We start from the raw sequence: 16,955 nt of genomic DNA, 5'->3' as shown, positions 1-16,955 counted from the left end.
TTTAGTCTGTGTATCCCCCCCCCCCCAAGTTAGCAGTTGTATATGTGTGCGATAATAACTCTACTATCCACTTGTTCCTATTAGACTTAGAAAAGCAAAAAAGTAGAGGGAAAGTTATAATAGGAGTGGAAGAAGAAAAGAAATGGTGTAGAAGAATGAAAGGGACAGTAACTCCTTCAACTCACACTACTCAAAAACTCATAAATTCCTTGAATAGGCAACGCTTCCCCAATAGAGAAGACTGTTGTTACCTATTCTCGGAAACTCTGTGAATATCAGGCTCCTCTGGTAACCATTTCAAGGCTTGTTGACCTTTCATCGGTGGGTGGGCAGGTACCCTGGTATTGCAGACATGACAATCCAGTTGTGAAGATAATCCCACAATATGAGATATGCCAGGTGTATGTGATAATATTTAAGTAAAATTAAATGCAACAAGGCATAATATCTTTAAGAGTATAATAACCTATATAATATTGGTGTAAACACACCATAGACAACTCTTAAACAAAAAACTACGTTAGTAGTGTGAAGGGCATCATTTTATCTGTATTATTATTATTTTTATTAGTCATAAGGTGCAAGGAGGCCTGAGGCTTATGCTGCACCAGCCAAAAAAAATCCCGTGTTACCCCTGAGAGAGAGAGAGAGAGAGAGAGAGAGAGAGAGAGAGAGAGAGAGAATCACCAAGAAAAGAAGAATGATGATATTCAGCTCAGGACCTTGGATTTGCCAAGCCTATACTCACCAAATGTGAGCCCCTGGGGATCTCATAATTGTGCTCTTCCTTCACAACGAGTTGCCATGTATTGCGCTACCTCGAATAAATAATCTTTACTAAAAGAGAAGACTATTGTTACTTATTCTCAGTGGGCACCACCACCACCCAGAAGGCACCGTTTCAAGCTTGTTGGCCTTTCATCAGTGGGTGGACAGGTACCCTGGTATTGCAGACATGACAATCGTTGTGAAGGAAGAGCACAATATGAGGTACAGATAAAATAATGTCCTTCACACTAATAACATAGTTTTTTTGTTTAAGAGTTGTCTGTGGTGTGTTTACACCAATGTTATATAGATTATTATACTCTTAAAGATATGATGCCTTGTTGCATTTAATTTTACTCGAGTATTATAAATGTAGTATTATCATAATAATAATAATGATTCTCTCATTCATGAAATTAATTAGTAATTTTTCTGCCACTGAAAATGACTACTCAATATGTTTTGTTGATGATATGTTAAACACTTGCACAAAAAAATCTGCACTAGCAGGGGAAGTAGACAAACAATTGTTGAATTTTATGAAACCTGAAAAGAGTACAAACAAGACCTGTGTTAAATACTGCATCAAATAAACATCACCTGCACCAGAAACAGCTTCCATGAAGTAAAAAAACTGCACCATAAACAGTTCCTAGAAGTTAATCTCTGCTGTCTCTTTCCTAACACTAAAATCAAAAGGAAGGAGAGTTGTATTTCAGTTTCATTTGCAGTAATTTTTTTAAAAAAAGAAATATAAGCAGGAATGTGTTTTAAACAGGAGAATTATACTGTAGATGTTAAAAAATGCATGGTATTCCTTAAGATGATGATGTGGTCAGAAGAGAAAAGCATTAAAAGTGGGAGAGTATCTATTGTGTATACAGTAAACTTCTGTTATAACTCCCAGTAATACTCCCATATATTGTGTATATTGGAGTATTACTGGGTAAGAGAATTGTGTATACAGTAAACTCCTTTACAGCACTCCTGCTATAATCAAGAGTGTTCTTTCTTTATTCAACAGCCACTATGTTATAATTGGAATCAACTTTTTTTCACAGTAATGCATACATGTTAACAATTAGCAAATTTCAGTTACATCATGTTTTTTCTAGTATATCAATGTACATCTCTCTGTATCAGGGTTTCCCAAAGTGTGGTCTGCGGCCTGGTACCACTCCGCAAACAACTTATTTGAAATATACCTACATAAAACTAAGAGAATTTCCTGAAAAAATGAAAATGTAATGAAATACCATATACCCAGTTATACGGTATATAGCTTTTATAATTTATTAAATTTATTGCATCTGAGGTGACGGATTGCCTGTGATCTCTAACTTACGAACCACACTGCAGTCATCAGCAGTCAATGAAAACTCGACAAGCAGAGTTTACGTGCCTATTGTTGTCTTTTTCTTTTTCATCGCTGTCACCTATGAAATGATAAATTTAATACATAGTATTACACATTTTTTAATATTTATATAAACATCCTGTCATTGTTAATATGGATAAGCAGCTGAAGAAATGTCCACCTAATAAGTCAAGTGATGTGCAGCCTTGTATAAGTAGAGATAATTGAAATAATATTAATAAATGCCCTGGAAGTGGTCAGACTGACAGCATGGAAAAGAAATCCAAAATCTCTTGGACAAGGCAGTATTATGAAGATTATTTAAAATTTGGTTTTATCTGCGATCACCACATGCCATTGTGCATTATTTGTTTTGAAACATTGTCAAATGAATGCATGAAACCATCAAAACTGAAATGGCAGTTAGATTGTGTGCATACAGAATACTCAAATGAGCCAAAGGAATTTTTCATTAATAAGAAAAATTAATATATTTCATCTAGAAAAAGTTTTGTAAACATGGTTTCCGTGAGATGTTGCAACGCAGACTTAGTTGTGGTTTCATATGAAGTTGCAAAACTAATAGCTGAGACAGCATACTCTCATACTATTGGTGAAAAGTTAATACTTCCCACACTAAAAGTAATTACATCTCACCTTTATAAAAAGAAAGAAAATCAGCTGCATTTATTATCCTGCATTTATTTATTATCAAATAATATGGTAAAGCATAGAATTGTGGAAATGGCAAATAATATTGAAGAAACTCTCATAAAGCATATTCAAAGCTGTCCATTTTTTTCCTTTACAAGTGGATGAAAGTACAGACATTGCAGATAATACCAATTTAATATGCTTTGTAAGGTATGATTTTAACATTAGCATTAGTTGAGGCATATGATGCAAGAAAGCAAGCTTATGCAGCATCAGACAAAAAAAAAAACTCCCATTTCACCCATCCATTCACTCCAAATGCATGCTCAGCTCAGCCTTAAATTTATTTAAGCTATCAACTTCCACAACAAGAGATGGAAGTCTGTTCCAGCAATCAACCACCTGCTGGCTAAAGGCAAATTTCCATACCTCTGTTATAATCACATCTATTACAACTGTCTTTCTTCAGTTTGAATCTATGCCCCCCTCAGGTTCTTAATCTGAGCAATCCCATATCATTGAGCTTGCTCAACCCATTCAAGGCCTTACACCTCACTCAGCCGGTCAACTTACATGTGGCTAGTTTCCAGGTGCTGCAGTTTGCAGAACTTAAGCCCTTCTTGGTAAGAGCACCCCTTTGTTCCTCTCACCAATCTTGTTGCCCTTCTTTTAAGGACACTGTCAGTGAAGATTTTTCGTTTTGTTAACCCCTACCAACAAGAACAATGGCTGAAAAACTTTAAATTAATCAATAATTATATAACTCAAAGTGGAATCAATTGGAACAAATGTGTTGGATTGAGTTGCGATGGTACCCAGTCATTGGTAGGTTCCAGTACAGGACTTTTTCCATGGGTCTGAGAGGTGGCTCCAGATTGTGAATGGGTGCATTGTGGTATTCACAGAGAAGCGTTAGCTGTAAAAAAAAAAAAAAAAAAAAAAAATGCCTTTGGTTTTGAATACAACTATTCAAGAATGTGTCAAATTTGTTAACTATATAAAAGCCCATTCCTCGAATTCCAAAATATTTGCTGCTTTATGCAAAGAATTAGGAAGCAATTATGAACATCTTCTATTACACAGTGAAATTCAATGGTTATCATGAGGATATTGAAATGAAGAATGAGTACTTATTGTTTTTGGAACAGCATCCTCCATCAGCAAAGGATGCAATATTCAAATTTAAAGACAGGTTTAATGATTTTAATTGGTAAATTAAGGTGTCCTACTTATGTGATATTTTTGGTTTTTTAAATGCCTTAAATTTTAATTTACAATGTATTGACATAAATATTTTTAAAGTTCAGGAAAAAGTAGAAGCAGCTACAAAGAAAATTCATCTGTGGGTACTTCGAATTGAAAAGGGGAATTATAATTTTGTTCCTAGTTTAACTAAATTATAAAAAGAGTATGTTTGAAGCGACATTCCCGCTGAGATTTCTACAGTGATTAAAGAACACCTCTTGGAATTGAAATCAGACTTTTAAGAATATTTTCCTCCAATTGACAGCAGTAAAATGTGGATTCAAAACCCATTTACTTTTAATGTGGAACATGTGAAAGAATTCCATCTCACTGAACAAGAAATTGATTCTGTTATTGAACTTTCATGTGACGCAGCATTAAAAGACTGCTTCAATCAGGCCTCACTGATAAATTTTTGGCTAAGTTGCTATGAAGAATATAAACAATTATCAGAAAAAGCACTGAAATTTCTTATGCTATTTGTAGCAACTTACAAATGTTAAACCGGATTCACAACATTAGTTTTTTAAAAAACAAGTGCCGGAACAGATTGGACATTGAATCAGATTTGAGAATCAAGTTGACATCTTTTCCCCCTGATTTAAAATTACTATGTGATGGAAAACAGCACCACCCTACTCATTAAATAAATATTTATTTTGCCCAAAAACACTCAAAAATATGTCAATTTTATGTAAGCCTTTGATAATAAACAAAGAAATGAATTACCTATCTTTTATTTATATTTACTGGATGTTAATGAATACCTAATTGCATTATTACTGGTATGCTAAATGTCCTAATGGTAGATCATTATTTCCTGAACTTACAAATATAATTATTAAAAATACATTAATTTATAGCTATAGGTGGACCACAAAAAAAAAAAAAATCTGCAAACACCAGTCCATGGTTGAAAAAGTTTGGAAAACCCTGCTCTATATATATATATAAAAGTGAGTGTTGTTCTGAGTGTCACAAGATGGCGGCAGACATTTGTTATTAACTTTATTATATGCTGTGCAGCATAAGTGTGAGGATAACAGAAAATTTATAAATATGTTTGTAATTTGTCATCCATTTTACTTAAATTATATTTATTAATAATTAATTGCTTATTCAAAGTTCCTTTTATTGTATCATTAAGGAAATTTAACTTGCCTGTTTTAAGGGAATTAATTAATAATTTCCCTCTGTTTATCAAACTGATACATTGATATAAAATTGAATGTCCACTGCCAATGTGGGGGCAGATATCATTAGTTACTAGATTTATTATAAGCTTGAGGATGGATGGAGCTTGGATTGTGCTAGTAATTTAAAAAACATGAAAGAAAAGTTTCTTGAGGTTCTTAATTGGCCCAATTAATGGTAAAAAATTTATTATTATGAACATAATTGGTGGGTCAAGTGCAAAAGGAAATTATTTCACCTCTACACCTCATAGATACAATCACTACAATGAAGCATAAGATGGAAATATTTCATTTTTACATTTCATAGATACAACTACTGCATTTTTCAGTCAGGAATTGTGAGTGGCTTTTCCCTCTGACATAGCCAAGTGATCAGGAGCGTGAGTGCAGTAGCACGTGCTCCTTGAGTGGACCCGGGGATCAAGTCCATGACTGCTAACTATGATTAACGTTTGTATTGATGATTTATTGTAAACTCCACTGACCTGGTGGTCATGTCAGAGTATAAACAAGAACTTTTTTTAACACACATGCCTTTGGAAAATCATAATTACTCTTAACTTTCAGATATGTTAATTGCTGTGCTGGACTCAAAAATTTGAGGGCTCCCATCCAATTTTTTATGTGGTCTCTTAAAATACATACAAAAAATAATTTATTAATAAAATACTATGCATATTAACCTAATCATAACTTAGCATGATTTCTGTAAATAGTAAGTTAACCAAAGTTAATTAATTACATGGCATTGTTTCATTAAATCTCATATTATGAGTGCTTTCACAATGAGTTGCCTGTTCAGTTATACTTCAAATAAGTAACACTTCTCCAATAGAGAAGACTGTTGTTACTCATTTTTAGTGGATACCACCATCACCCAGATGGCCATTTCAGAGCTATTTGACCCTTCATCAATGAGTAGGTAGGTACTTGGTGGTATAACGACTGACCACCCATTTGTAAATAATTTTTTTTCCATAGTCTGAGTCTTTAGCCTAAGACTGGAAAAAAAATTATTTTCACAAATGGGTTGTCAGTTGTTATACCACCAAGAAATTTGAAATTATGGTAATTTTTAAATATTTTACATTAAGAGTGTGGGAGTAAATGCTTCTCTAGTATGCATGTTCAGCTACCTCCAGTTTCTTAGTATTTCCGCTTTCTTCATGTTTAAGTGTTTGGCAATTCTAGTTTCAAGTAATCTTCCTGTCTTGCTAACATTCATTTTCCAGCAATTGCAGATGTTTTTGTATGTATGTGTGTTCTAGGGGAATTGCATCTTTTAAAAGTGCCCATTTTGTTTATTCGTTGATCTAATCTAATCCATATTTGTTATATATAAGAGGCCATTCACATCAGAAAACTTAATAATTGTACAATAAATAGAAATAATGATAAAAAACAGTTGAGATATTTGGGTTGGACTATTTAGACACTAGTTATAATTAATTTTATTACTTGTGCAGTTCCTAGTGGCTAAATATTTGTATCAACACAGTGATAATTGACTTATTGGGTATGACGTTGAGTATGACCTGCTGAAATGTATGTAGTTAGTTATATATTGTATTTTTGTTCTTGGTCTTTTTATATAATATCAGTGTAAATACATAGTTTGACCATAAATTTAACTACATAAATAGTATAACGGCATCATCTGATTTTTATCTCATATCGTGGCTACCTTCACAAGATATCAGGTAGTGCAATACTTCGAATAAATAACGCTTCTCTAGTAGTCTTTTTATGGAGTATCAGTGCATGTGAACAAGGAATTGGTAATATTTGTTATTTGGTTGTTAGGAGCATTAGCAACTAAGGCCATATTGCTCCGGGATATGCGGTGGTCATTCCCTGACCTTTCCGCATCCTCCATATTTGGTGGTGACGGGCTCGAACCCCGGTCTAATCAAGAAGCGTGTGCTATGCACTGCTGCTCTTTCCCACCTAGCTACGGAGGCGCAGGAATTGGTGAAGAATATCTTAAAGTAATGCCAAAAAAAATAAATCAGTTTTTATTTATCATGGTGTGATTGTGTGGATAATTCACTTTCCCTTTTTTTTTTTTTTTTTTTTTTATGAAACCCCAAACATGAGAGGTATTAGAACCTATAGTACCTAGTGCTGTGCTTGGGTTGGAGGTTGAGAAGATGAAAGAAGATATTTGTTGATATTGGACTTGAACTTCTGTAGACTGTAATTTTCAGGAAATATGTATGAAGGAAGGTTGTTCTAGAAAACGGCAGTTGAATGAATAAACGTGGAAGATGAAAAGTTGGTTCTGTGAGTTTGAAGTTGGACAGTAGATGGATGTTGGCTAGTGGCTGCACGTGTTCGGACTGTTTTATAGGAGAGATCGGGAATTATAGAAGCCAATTTGGAAGAACAGTGTCCATGGAAATATCTGTAGAAGAGGCATGCAGCAGAAACAGTACGTCTATGAGACAGCGAGTGGAGAGACTCTGTTAGAGATGAATCGTTAATTAACCTAACTGCCCTCTTCTGAATGGAATCAAGAAGCCTGAGAGAGGTTTTGGGAGCACCACCCTAAATGTGGGAACAATATTCCATCGTAAGGTGGATTTGTGATTTATACAGAGTGAGAAGCTGTTTGGAAGAAAAGTAACGCTGAGAGTGAAAGAGAAAACTAAGTTTTTTAGATGCAGAGGAAGCAATATTTCTAATGTGCTTGCGCCAAGAGAGATTAGAAGTCAGAGTAATCCCCAAAAGAGATATATCATTTTGTCTAGAAATCAGAGTGTCACCAAAGATATGCATAAGAGTAGAAGAATCCTTTTTGCGAGATATAAGACAAGACTGAGTTTTAGATGGATTGAAATCAACTAAGTTGCCCCACTGGAGAATTATCTGAAGATTGGCATTTAAAGAATTGGTAGCAGATTTTCGAGAAGTTGAAGCTGATTGAGCAGAGCAAGGTTTCTCAAAATGGAAAGTGGAATGCAATGTGCTATCATCGGCAAAACTATGGATAGGATTTCCAGTCAATGGAAGGTCGTTAATATACAAGAGGAAAAGAGCGGGGGAAAGAACTGAACCTTGGGGGGGACACCGGCATTAGTGGAGAAGTTAGAAGTCAGAGAGCCATCCTACCATCATCCTCAGTGAGCGATCAGAGAAAAAACTGGATAACCACTTACTAAAAACAGTTGGCAAACCATATGATGGAAGCTTGTTTAGAAGACCTTTATGCCAAACACGATCAAAAGCCTTTGAGATGTCAAGAGCAACTACTTGTGTTTCACCGAACCTTTCCATTGTATTAGCCCATAAATGGGTAACATAAGCCAGAATATCACCAGTGGATCGACACTGACGGAATCCATACTGGCGATCGTTGATCAGATGGAAGGTTTCTAGGTAGTTTAAGAGTTGGCGGTTAATTGATTTCTCCATTACTTTATAAAGAGTAAAAGTAATTGCAATGGGACGATAATGGGATGAGAGGGATTTGTCACCCTTTTTAGGAACTGGCTATGAGCAAATTTCCAAGCAGAAGGAAAAACATCTTTGGAATAAGAAAGTGAAAAAAGGCGGCAAAGAATAGGAGCACAGGTTTTGAGAACAAGTGGAGAAATACCATCGGGACCTGGAGCTTTCTTAGCATCAAGATACGTTAAAATCCTTCTGACATCCTTTTGACGGAAGACCACAGGAGGCATTGAATGGAGCGTGTTGGGAATGGTGGGAGGTGTTTTACCAATATCATTAATACATGAGCTGGAAGAAAAATGGGATGCTAGCAGGTCAGCTTTATCCTTGGCTGAAGTGACAACAGAACCATCTGGTTTGGACAGAGGGGGCAAAAGTTGCGGCCAATAGCTTTGGCAAGAGACCAGAATGCTCGGCTACCATTAGGACAAGAAGCAAGTTTTCTACTCTTAGCCTGTTCAAACTCTAGTTTGGACTGATTAATAACTGTTTTTAATTGTTGCGAGCTTTGGTGTAGGCAGAAAATGAAACTGAAGAATTAGAAACAAGCCAATTACAATATGCAACATTCTTCTCTTGTGAACAGCCTTAGCACGTTTATTGGAAAACCAAGGTTTAGATAAAGGATGAGATTTTAAAGTGGAGTGTGGGGTAAAGGATTCCATTCCTGCAAGAATAATTTCACTGACACGATCTGAGCAAACGTTGACATCGGAAGTTTTGAAACAGTAATCCGACCAAGGAAAAGAAGAAAAGAAATCTCGCAGGTCAACCCATTTTGCATTCTTGTAATGCCAAACAATACGAGGTTGGGAATAGCCATGAGATAAAGGTTCCACTGGAGAAGAGACAATCACCAAGTTGTGATCTGAGATGCCTAAAGGACCTCTCACTTCGACCATGTACTTAGAAGGGTTGTTTGTGAGAAACAGTTCAAGCATGTTGGCTGTATGATTAGAATTGTAAGGTATTCTTGTAGGTAAATGAACAATCTGTGCAAGGTCATTAGTAATTGCAAAAGCCTTTGCATCTCGACTAGCTGGGTCGGTGTGACTAGAAAACAGAAGCTAGCTGGAGTTGTGAACATTAAAATCACCAAGGAAAATTACCTAACTGTTAGGAAAGTTGGACTGGAGAAAGTCAAGTTGCAAAGAGAGGAAGTCAAAGAGCTCGAAGTGATTAGTGGAGTTGGGAGAATGGTAGAGACAACAGATGAATTTGACACAATGAGGTAGAGAGATTTTAAGCCAGGGAACATCCAAGAGAGGAGATTCCAAATTACCAAGTCTCTGACATTTAATAACAGAATGGACATATGCACAAGTACCACCTTTGAGGCAAAGGGAATCATACAGTGAATAATTTGGGCATCTGAGAGGAGCAGTAGTTGAATTAACTGAGATTCTGTTAGAAAAAGTACATGGAGTTTGGCAGACTGCAAGTGGAAATGGACATTGTTGAGATTAGAATTGAGACGATGTATATTTGTGAAATGAACTAGGAAGTGTTTGGGAGGTTTAGATCTTTTCGCAGATAAGCTTGCTCTATTAGTTTGACAATTCATGGTGTATTCAGTAGTAAGAAAAAGTGGGTGGGACATGCCGTATGAAGTAATGAAATTTTTGGATATGGTGCACACATGGTAAGAATATACCCAGATCCTTGACATAACATGGCCTCGACAATGCCCCCCACACATACACACTACTTGGACTCCCTCCAGTCACTATCTGGCAGAGTAGAGGTAACAAGATTATACACTAGCTGATCTGGAAGCCTCTTAGAGAGTTACCAATAGGTTCGGTCCAGTGTACTAACTAGTGGCCGGCCTGCGAACACTGTTTTAGAGCTGTACCCTCGAAATGTAAGGAATAATGGATTTCGCCACGATGTTCATCATAACCTCAAAAGTCATCAATCATACTGCATGATGGAAGAGATGGGGAAGGGTTGACTGGAACCTAGCTCTAGAGACTAAACATGGGTTCCACCACTTCAAGCCTCCAATAAGCAAAGTGGTGGTATTTCACCGGTTGATGAGAGTCATCTACCACCTAGTACTGCCTGGTAATATAGAGGGGCAGCATTCCTCCATTTGTTGTGGGTGCCACACCCGATCCCTGCTTACATTGGTTCGTACCTGGATGGTCACCCACCATGTACTTGATGGCAATAAGCCATAAAAACAAGGTTTATGCAAAAAATCAAGAGCTTTTTTATTAGTTACATAACCGAAATATTTGACATGTTCTTTTAATTTCATTTTATGTTTGTTTCAATTTCATAAAAAGGGATAGATAAAATTGACTTAAATGGAATTATCTGTGTATACTGTAGTATCTACGTACAGAAAGAGTTTATTAGCGTTAATCACAAGTATTGTGCAACCGTAATAATAATTTTAATGTGAGATTATATTAATCTGGTTTTTGTATACCATTTCATAACATTATAAGCAATAATGGTACATATAATATAAATAGATAGTATGAATCAGAGCTGCAATAACTCAATATGTTCTACGTTGATAATAATATTAGTAAATAAATAAGAGGAGTTAACCTCAATATAGTACGTGGAACACTTCCGTATGATACCCTCCAGAAATTAAAACGGAAAAAACGAAAAAACGACAACTTACCGGAACATTAAAGTAAAATATAAATAATTAAATAATCAATTTAACACAATTCAAAATCAATTTAAAACAATTAAAATTCAAATTAACGCAATTAAAAGAATCTAACGAAAATATTCAAAACGATTTTCCTTCCTGAAGCTGACAATGCTTTTCGATCGACTGTCGTGATCACAGGAACGAAAATTACCGAATCAGGCTAAACCTGCAACTTAAATAGTGATTATATGTCTTCGCGCATGCGCGTAAAGGTCCACGCATCGGAGATCAAATATGGGCGCCGAACATTAACAGAATTCTCATGTAATTTAATTTCAACGGTTTCTGCAATTAATAGTCGCGTATAATTACGTTGGACATTAAGTATTTTGGCCTCGTTAAATAAAAAAGTATGTTTTTCGTTAATGGCATGAAAGGCTAATTCTGACGCTGCTGAACGAGAAGCACGAACAGAGGCTTCGTGTTGATTAACACGGATATTAAGAGAAAACCGGGTCGAACCCTGGTAAGACGAGTCGCAATCACCGCAAGAAATGTTGTATACTAGATCATTGATTTGTGTTGCGAACGCGGAAAGAACCGAGCGATTGTTCAGTATAGTGTGTAACTTCCGTATGGGCCTAGCTATAATTTTAAATTCGGTATCTTTAAAGAATCTGTTAAGCTGTTTGTGCCACTGTTCAACATATGGGACAGAAATAAAGTATTTTTTGATATTTCTATTGTTGATTGGTGTAGTATTTTGTATCCTATCCTTAGCTTGTACCCTAATTCGATTTATTGTGTTAATGGGATAACCCCTGTTTAAGAATCTGCTAGTTAATATTTGTATTTCTGAGTCCAAAGCAGAATCCGTCGTTGAATATTTATAGGCATTTAGAAATTGATTAAAGATAATCGATCTTTTGTAGGTGAACGGGTGGTAGCTATTATAATGTAGAAGCATACCGGTGTTTGTGGGTTTTCGATAGATGCTAAATTGTATTTTGTTCGAGTCCCGGGTAAGCGTGAAATTTAGAAAGTTTAATGACTTTGTATCCGTATCTTCCCTTTCCAATGTAAATTTGAGTCTAGAATGAATATTATTAAACGAATGTAAAATGTCTTGGATAGTAGTACTATCGGTAATAACTAGAACATCGTCCAAATACCTCCCATAGTATGTGATACGGGAACGAAAAGGTGTCAATGTATCTGTTCAATCGTTGAGAGATAGATCTCTGATATTAAGCCACTCAGGCTCAAACCCATTGGTAATCCAAAAATTTGTTTGTACACCTTGTCTCGAAAGGTGATGTAGTTAGCTTCAACTAACAGTTTAATTAAGTGAAAAATTTCCTTAATAGGCAGCTTCGTATAATTAATCGGTGTCGAGTTTTTATTTAACATATCCCAAATAATATCTAATGTGTATTCAACGTTTACATTCGTATATAATGAGGTAACATCTAATGAGAATAAATTGTCATTGTCGCCGAGTCTACAGTCTTTCAGATTATTAAATAATGTATCGTAATTCTTAATCCCAAATTGTATAACCTGTCTAAAAGGTTTTATAATGTTATATACATGTGTGGCTAAGGTTGAAAATGCCGAGTTCCTGTAGGAAACAATAGGTCGAATCGGAAATCCAGGCTTGTGTAATTTTACCTGACCGAAAAGTGCAGGAATATTGTATGTTCTGGACTTCAATTCCTTCAACTGAACCATAGTAATGTAGTCGTTTTTACGATATGTGGTTAACGTTTTATTGTATTGATTTACCAAATTGGTAAACAGTGCCTGGTCCACTTCACGATAAGTGGAGGTATCAGACACAACTGAATCTAACTTATTAATATAATCATGTTTATCTAGTATTACCACTGTATCTCCTTTATCTGCCCTCTGTATAATAATGTCCTTATTTTCTCGAAGTTCTCGTAAAGCTGAACTTTCATGTGTATTCAATTTAGGAAGTCGCGTTTCTTTTATGTTATTCACTACTTGGTTAACTTGTTGAATAAATACATCTTTTTGTGGAACGCTACGAAGTCCAAATTCAATATCAATTACGCATTGTTTTTTTGGCAGCTTTCGAGGTGGTAAATTATAATTTAATCCTTTGGATAAAAGTGAAATCTGGTCCTGCGATAGTGTACACGAGGAAAGATTTGTAACCTGTTGATATGTCGGTTCGTTGGATACTGGGTGAGGGGGTGTTCGTGAACTAGCCGACATATTCTAGTTCACGCTAGTTCACGTACACCCCCTCACCCAGTATCCAACGAACCGACATATCAACAGGTTACAAATCTTTCCTCGTGTACACTATCGCAGGACCAGATTTCACTTTTATCCAAAGGATTAAATTATAATTTACCACCTCGAAAGCTGCCAAAAAAACAATGCGTAATTGATATTGAATTTGGACTTCGTAGCGTTCCACAAAAAGATGTATTTATTCAACAAGTTAACCAAGTAGTGAATAACATAAAAGAAACGCGACTTCCTAAATTGAATACACATGAAAGTTCAGCTTTACGAGAACTTCGAGAAAATAAGGACATTATTATACAGAGGGCAGATAAAGGAGATACAGTGGTAATACTAGATAAACATGATTATATTAATAAGTTAGATTCAGTTGTGTCTGATACCTCCACTTATCGTGAAGTGGACCAGGCACTGTTTACCAATTTGGTAAATCAATACAATAAAACGTTAACCACATATCGTAAAAACGACTACATTACTATGGTTCAGTTGAAGGAATTGAAGTCCAGAACATACAATATTCCTGCACTTTTCGGTCAGGTAAAATTACACAAGCCTGGATTTCCGATTCGACCTATTGTTTCCTACAGGAACTCGGCATTTTCAACCTTAGCCACACATGTATATAACATTATAAAACCTTTTAGACAGGTTATACAATTTGGGATTAAGAATTACGATACATTATTTAATAATCTGAAAGACTGTAGACTCGGCGACAATGACAATTTATTCTCATTAGATGTTACCTCATTATATACGAATGTAAACGTTGAATACACATTAGATATTATTTGGGATATGTTAAATAAAAACTCGACACCGATTAATTATACGAAGCTGCCTATTAAGGAAATTTTTCACTTAATTAAACTGTTAGTTGAAGCTAACTACATCACCTTTCGAGACAAGGTGTACAAACAAATTTTTGGATTACCAATGGGTTTGAGCCTGAGTGGCTTAATATCAGAGATCTATCTCTCAACGATTGAACAGATACATTGACACCTTTTCGTCCCCGTATCACATACTATGGGAGGTATTTGGACGATGTTCTAGTTATTACCGATAGTACTACTATCCAAGACATTTTACATTCGTTTAATAATATTCATTCTAAACTCAAATTTACATTGGAAAGGGAAGATACGGATACAAAGTCATTAAACTTTCTAAATTTCACGCTTACCCGGGACTCGAACAAAATACAATTTAGCATCTATCGAAAACCCACAAACACCGGTATGCTTCTACATTATAATAGCTACCACCCGTTCACCTACAAAAGATCGATTATCTTTAATCAATTTCTAAATGCCTATAAATATTCAACGACGGATTCTGCTTTGGACTCAGAAATACAAATATTAACTAGCAGATTCTTAAACAGGGGTTATCCCATTAACACAATAAATCGAATTAGGGTACAAGCTAAGGATAGGATACAAAATACTACACCAATCAACAATAGAAATATCAAAAAATACTTTATTTCTGTCCCATATGTTGAACAGTGGCACAAACAGCTTAACAGATTCTTTAAAGATACCGAATTTAAAATTATAGCTAGGCCCATACGGAAGTTACACACTATACTGAACAATCGCTCGGTTCTTTCCGCGTTCGCAACACAAATCAATGATCTAGTATACAACATTTCTTGCGGTGATTGCGACTCGTCTTACCAGGGTTCGACCCGGTTTTCTCTTAATATCCGTGTTAATCAACACGAAGCCTCTGTTCGTGCTTCTCGTTCAGCAGCGTCAGAATTAGCCTTTCATGCCATTAACGAAAAACATACTTTTTTATTTAACGAGGCCAAAATACTTAATGTCCAACGTAATTATACGCGACTATTAATTGCAGAAACCGTTGAAATTAAATTACATGAGAATTCTGTTAATGTTCGGCGGCCATATTTGATCTCCGATGCGTGGACCTTTACGCGCATGCGCGAAGACATATAAATCACTATTTAAGTTGCAGGTTTAGCCTGATTCGGTAATTTTCGTTCCTGTGATCACGACAGTCGGTCGAAAAGCATTGTCAGCTTCAGGAAGGAAAATCGTTTTGAATATTTTCGTTAGATTCTTTTAATTGCGTTAATTTGAATTTTAATTGTTTTAAATTGATTTTGAATTGTGTTAAATTGATTATTTAATTATTTATATTTTACTTTAATGTTCCGGTAAGTTGTCGGTTTTTTCCGTTTTAATTTCTGGAGGGTATCATACGGAAGTGTTCCACGTACTATATTGAGGTTAACTCCTCTTATTTATTTACTAATATAATATAAATGCGTATAATGCTGAATAAATTAATATGATAAAAATGAAATCGAAACAAAAGATAACAAATATGTTCATATAATAAGGTCTAATGAAAGTTAGGCCTTGTTGTAGTACTAACTATATTTATTATTATTTATAACAATAAATAATTATGGTCTATGTATACATACATTTTTATGTGGATTGAGAATAGATTTCTGTTATTATATTTACTTCTTCCTGTGTTTTTTTTTTTTTTTTGTGTTTATACATTTATACACTGATCGGCCAGTTTATTAGATACACTGAGATAATTTACAAGTAGTGCTTCCTTTAGCCTCAAGTTACTGGAGCATGACTTCCATGAGAATCCAAAAGAATTTCACAGGAATGATGGCTTGTGCTGACTCATTTGGATCTCACAATTGCCTCAGATTGAATGGCAGTGGATTCTTGCCAAAAACAGCTCATCCCACATTATTCCACAGATGCTCAATCAGGTTAAGATAGAGCAACTGAACCGGTCAGGAAGTGTGGTAAAGCAACTCTTATACTCCTAGAACCATTCATGAATGATCTACACTTTATGACATGGCACATTAGCCTGCTGGAAGAACTATTACAAGATGGATGGACTGTGAACATGAAAGATCCTCTGTTCAGAAACAATATTCAAGTAGGCTGTGGCATTCAGGCATTGATCCATTTGTCTCAGGAGACCTGAAAACACTCTCTGCATCATCAGACTTTTACCACTAGCCTGCAGGCTTCATGGGTTCATTGATTCTTGTTGCTGTTACCATACCATGGCCCCACCATCTGCATGGAACAACTGAAATTGGAATTCATCAGGCCAGATGATCCTTTACCACTCCTCCAGTGTTGGTTCTTGCACATACTGTACCTGTAACTAATAAGAGGGGAACCCAGTGAGGTCATCTGCTGCTACACCCCAGCCCTAATAGGTCTGATGCATTGTGTTCTGATATATCTTTTTGCATACCACTGTTATTATACTCTGTTGCCATTTGACCGGTTGTGACCATCTGCTAAGAGTGCACAATTCTTTCCAGCCTCCATTGGCCTCTCAAAAGTTGGACCATTCTTGGTACACTAGACAC

The 16,955-nt window shown here is 35.7% G+C and overlaps 1 protein-coding gene across 1 annotated transcript in view; it reads left to right on the top strand.

Annotated features, from left to right (window-relative positions):
* The window catches only part of LOC150079821 (serine/threonine-protein kinase/endoribonuclease IRE2-like), an 80,227-nt gene that overhangs the window by 44,129 nt on the left and 19,143 nt on the right, over positions 1–16,955 (top strand). Inside the window, exon 7 of the mRNA XM_090383242.1 lies at positions 2,629–2,767. Within this exon, the coding sequence (XP_090239368.1) occupies positions 2,629–2,767 (139 nt within the window). The remainder of the gene's footprint in view (positions 1–2,628; positions 2,768–16,955) is intronic.

Source organism: Mastigoproctus giganteus, chromosome 10 (assembly GCF_048544385.1).
Source record: "Mastigoproctus giganteus isolate SK-2022 chromosome 10, ASM4854438v1, whole genome shotgun sequence".
Lineage (NCBI taxonomy): Eukaryota > Metazoa > Arthropoda > Arachnida > Uropygi > Thelyphonidae > Mastigoproctus > Mastigoproctus giganteus.
The sequence above is the reverse complement of the archived record's forward strand: the minus strand, read 5'-3'. Positions and strand labels throughout refer to the sequence as shown.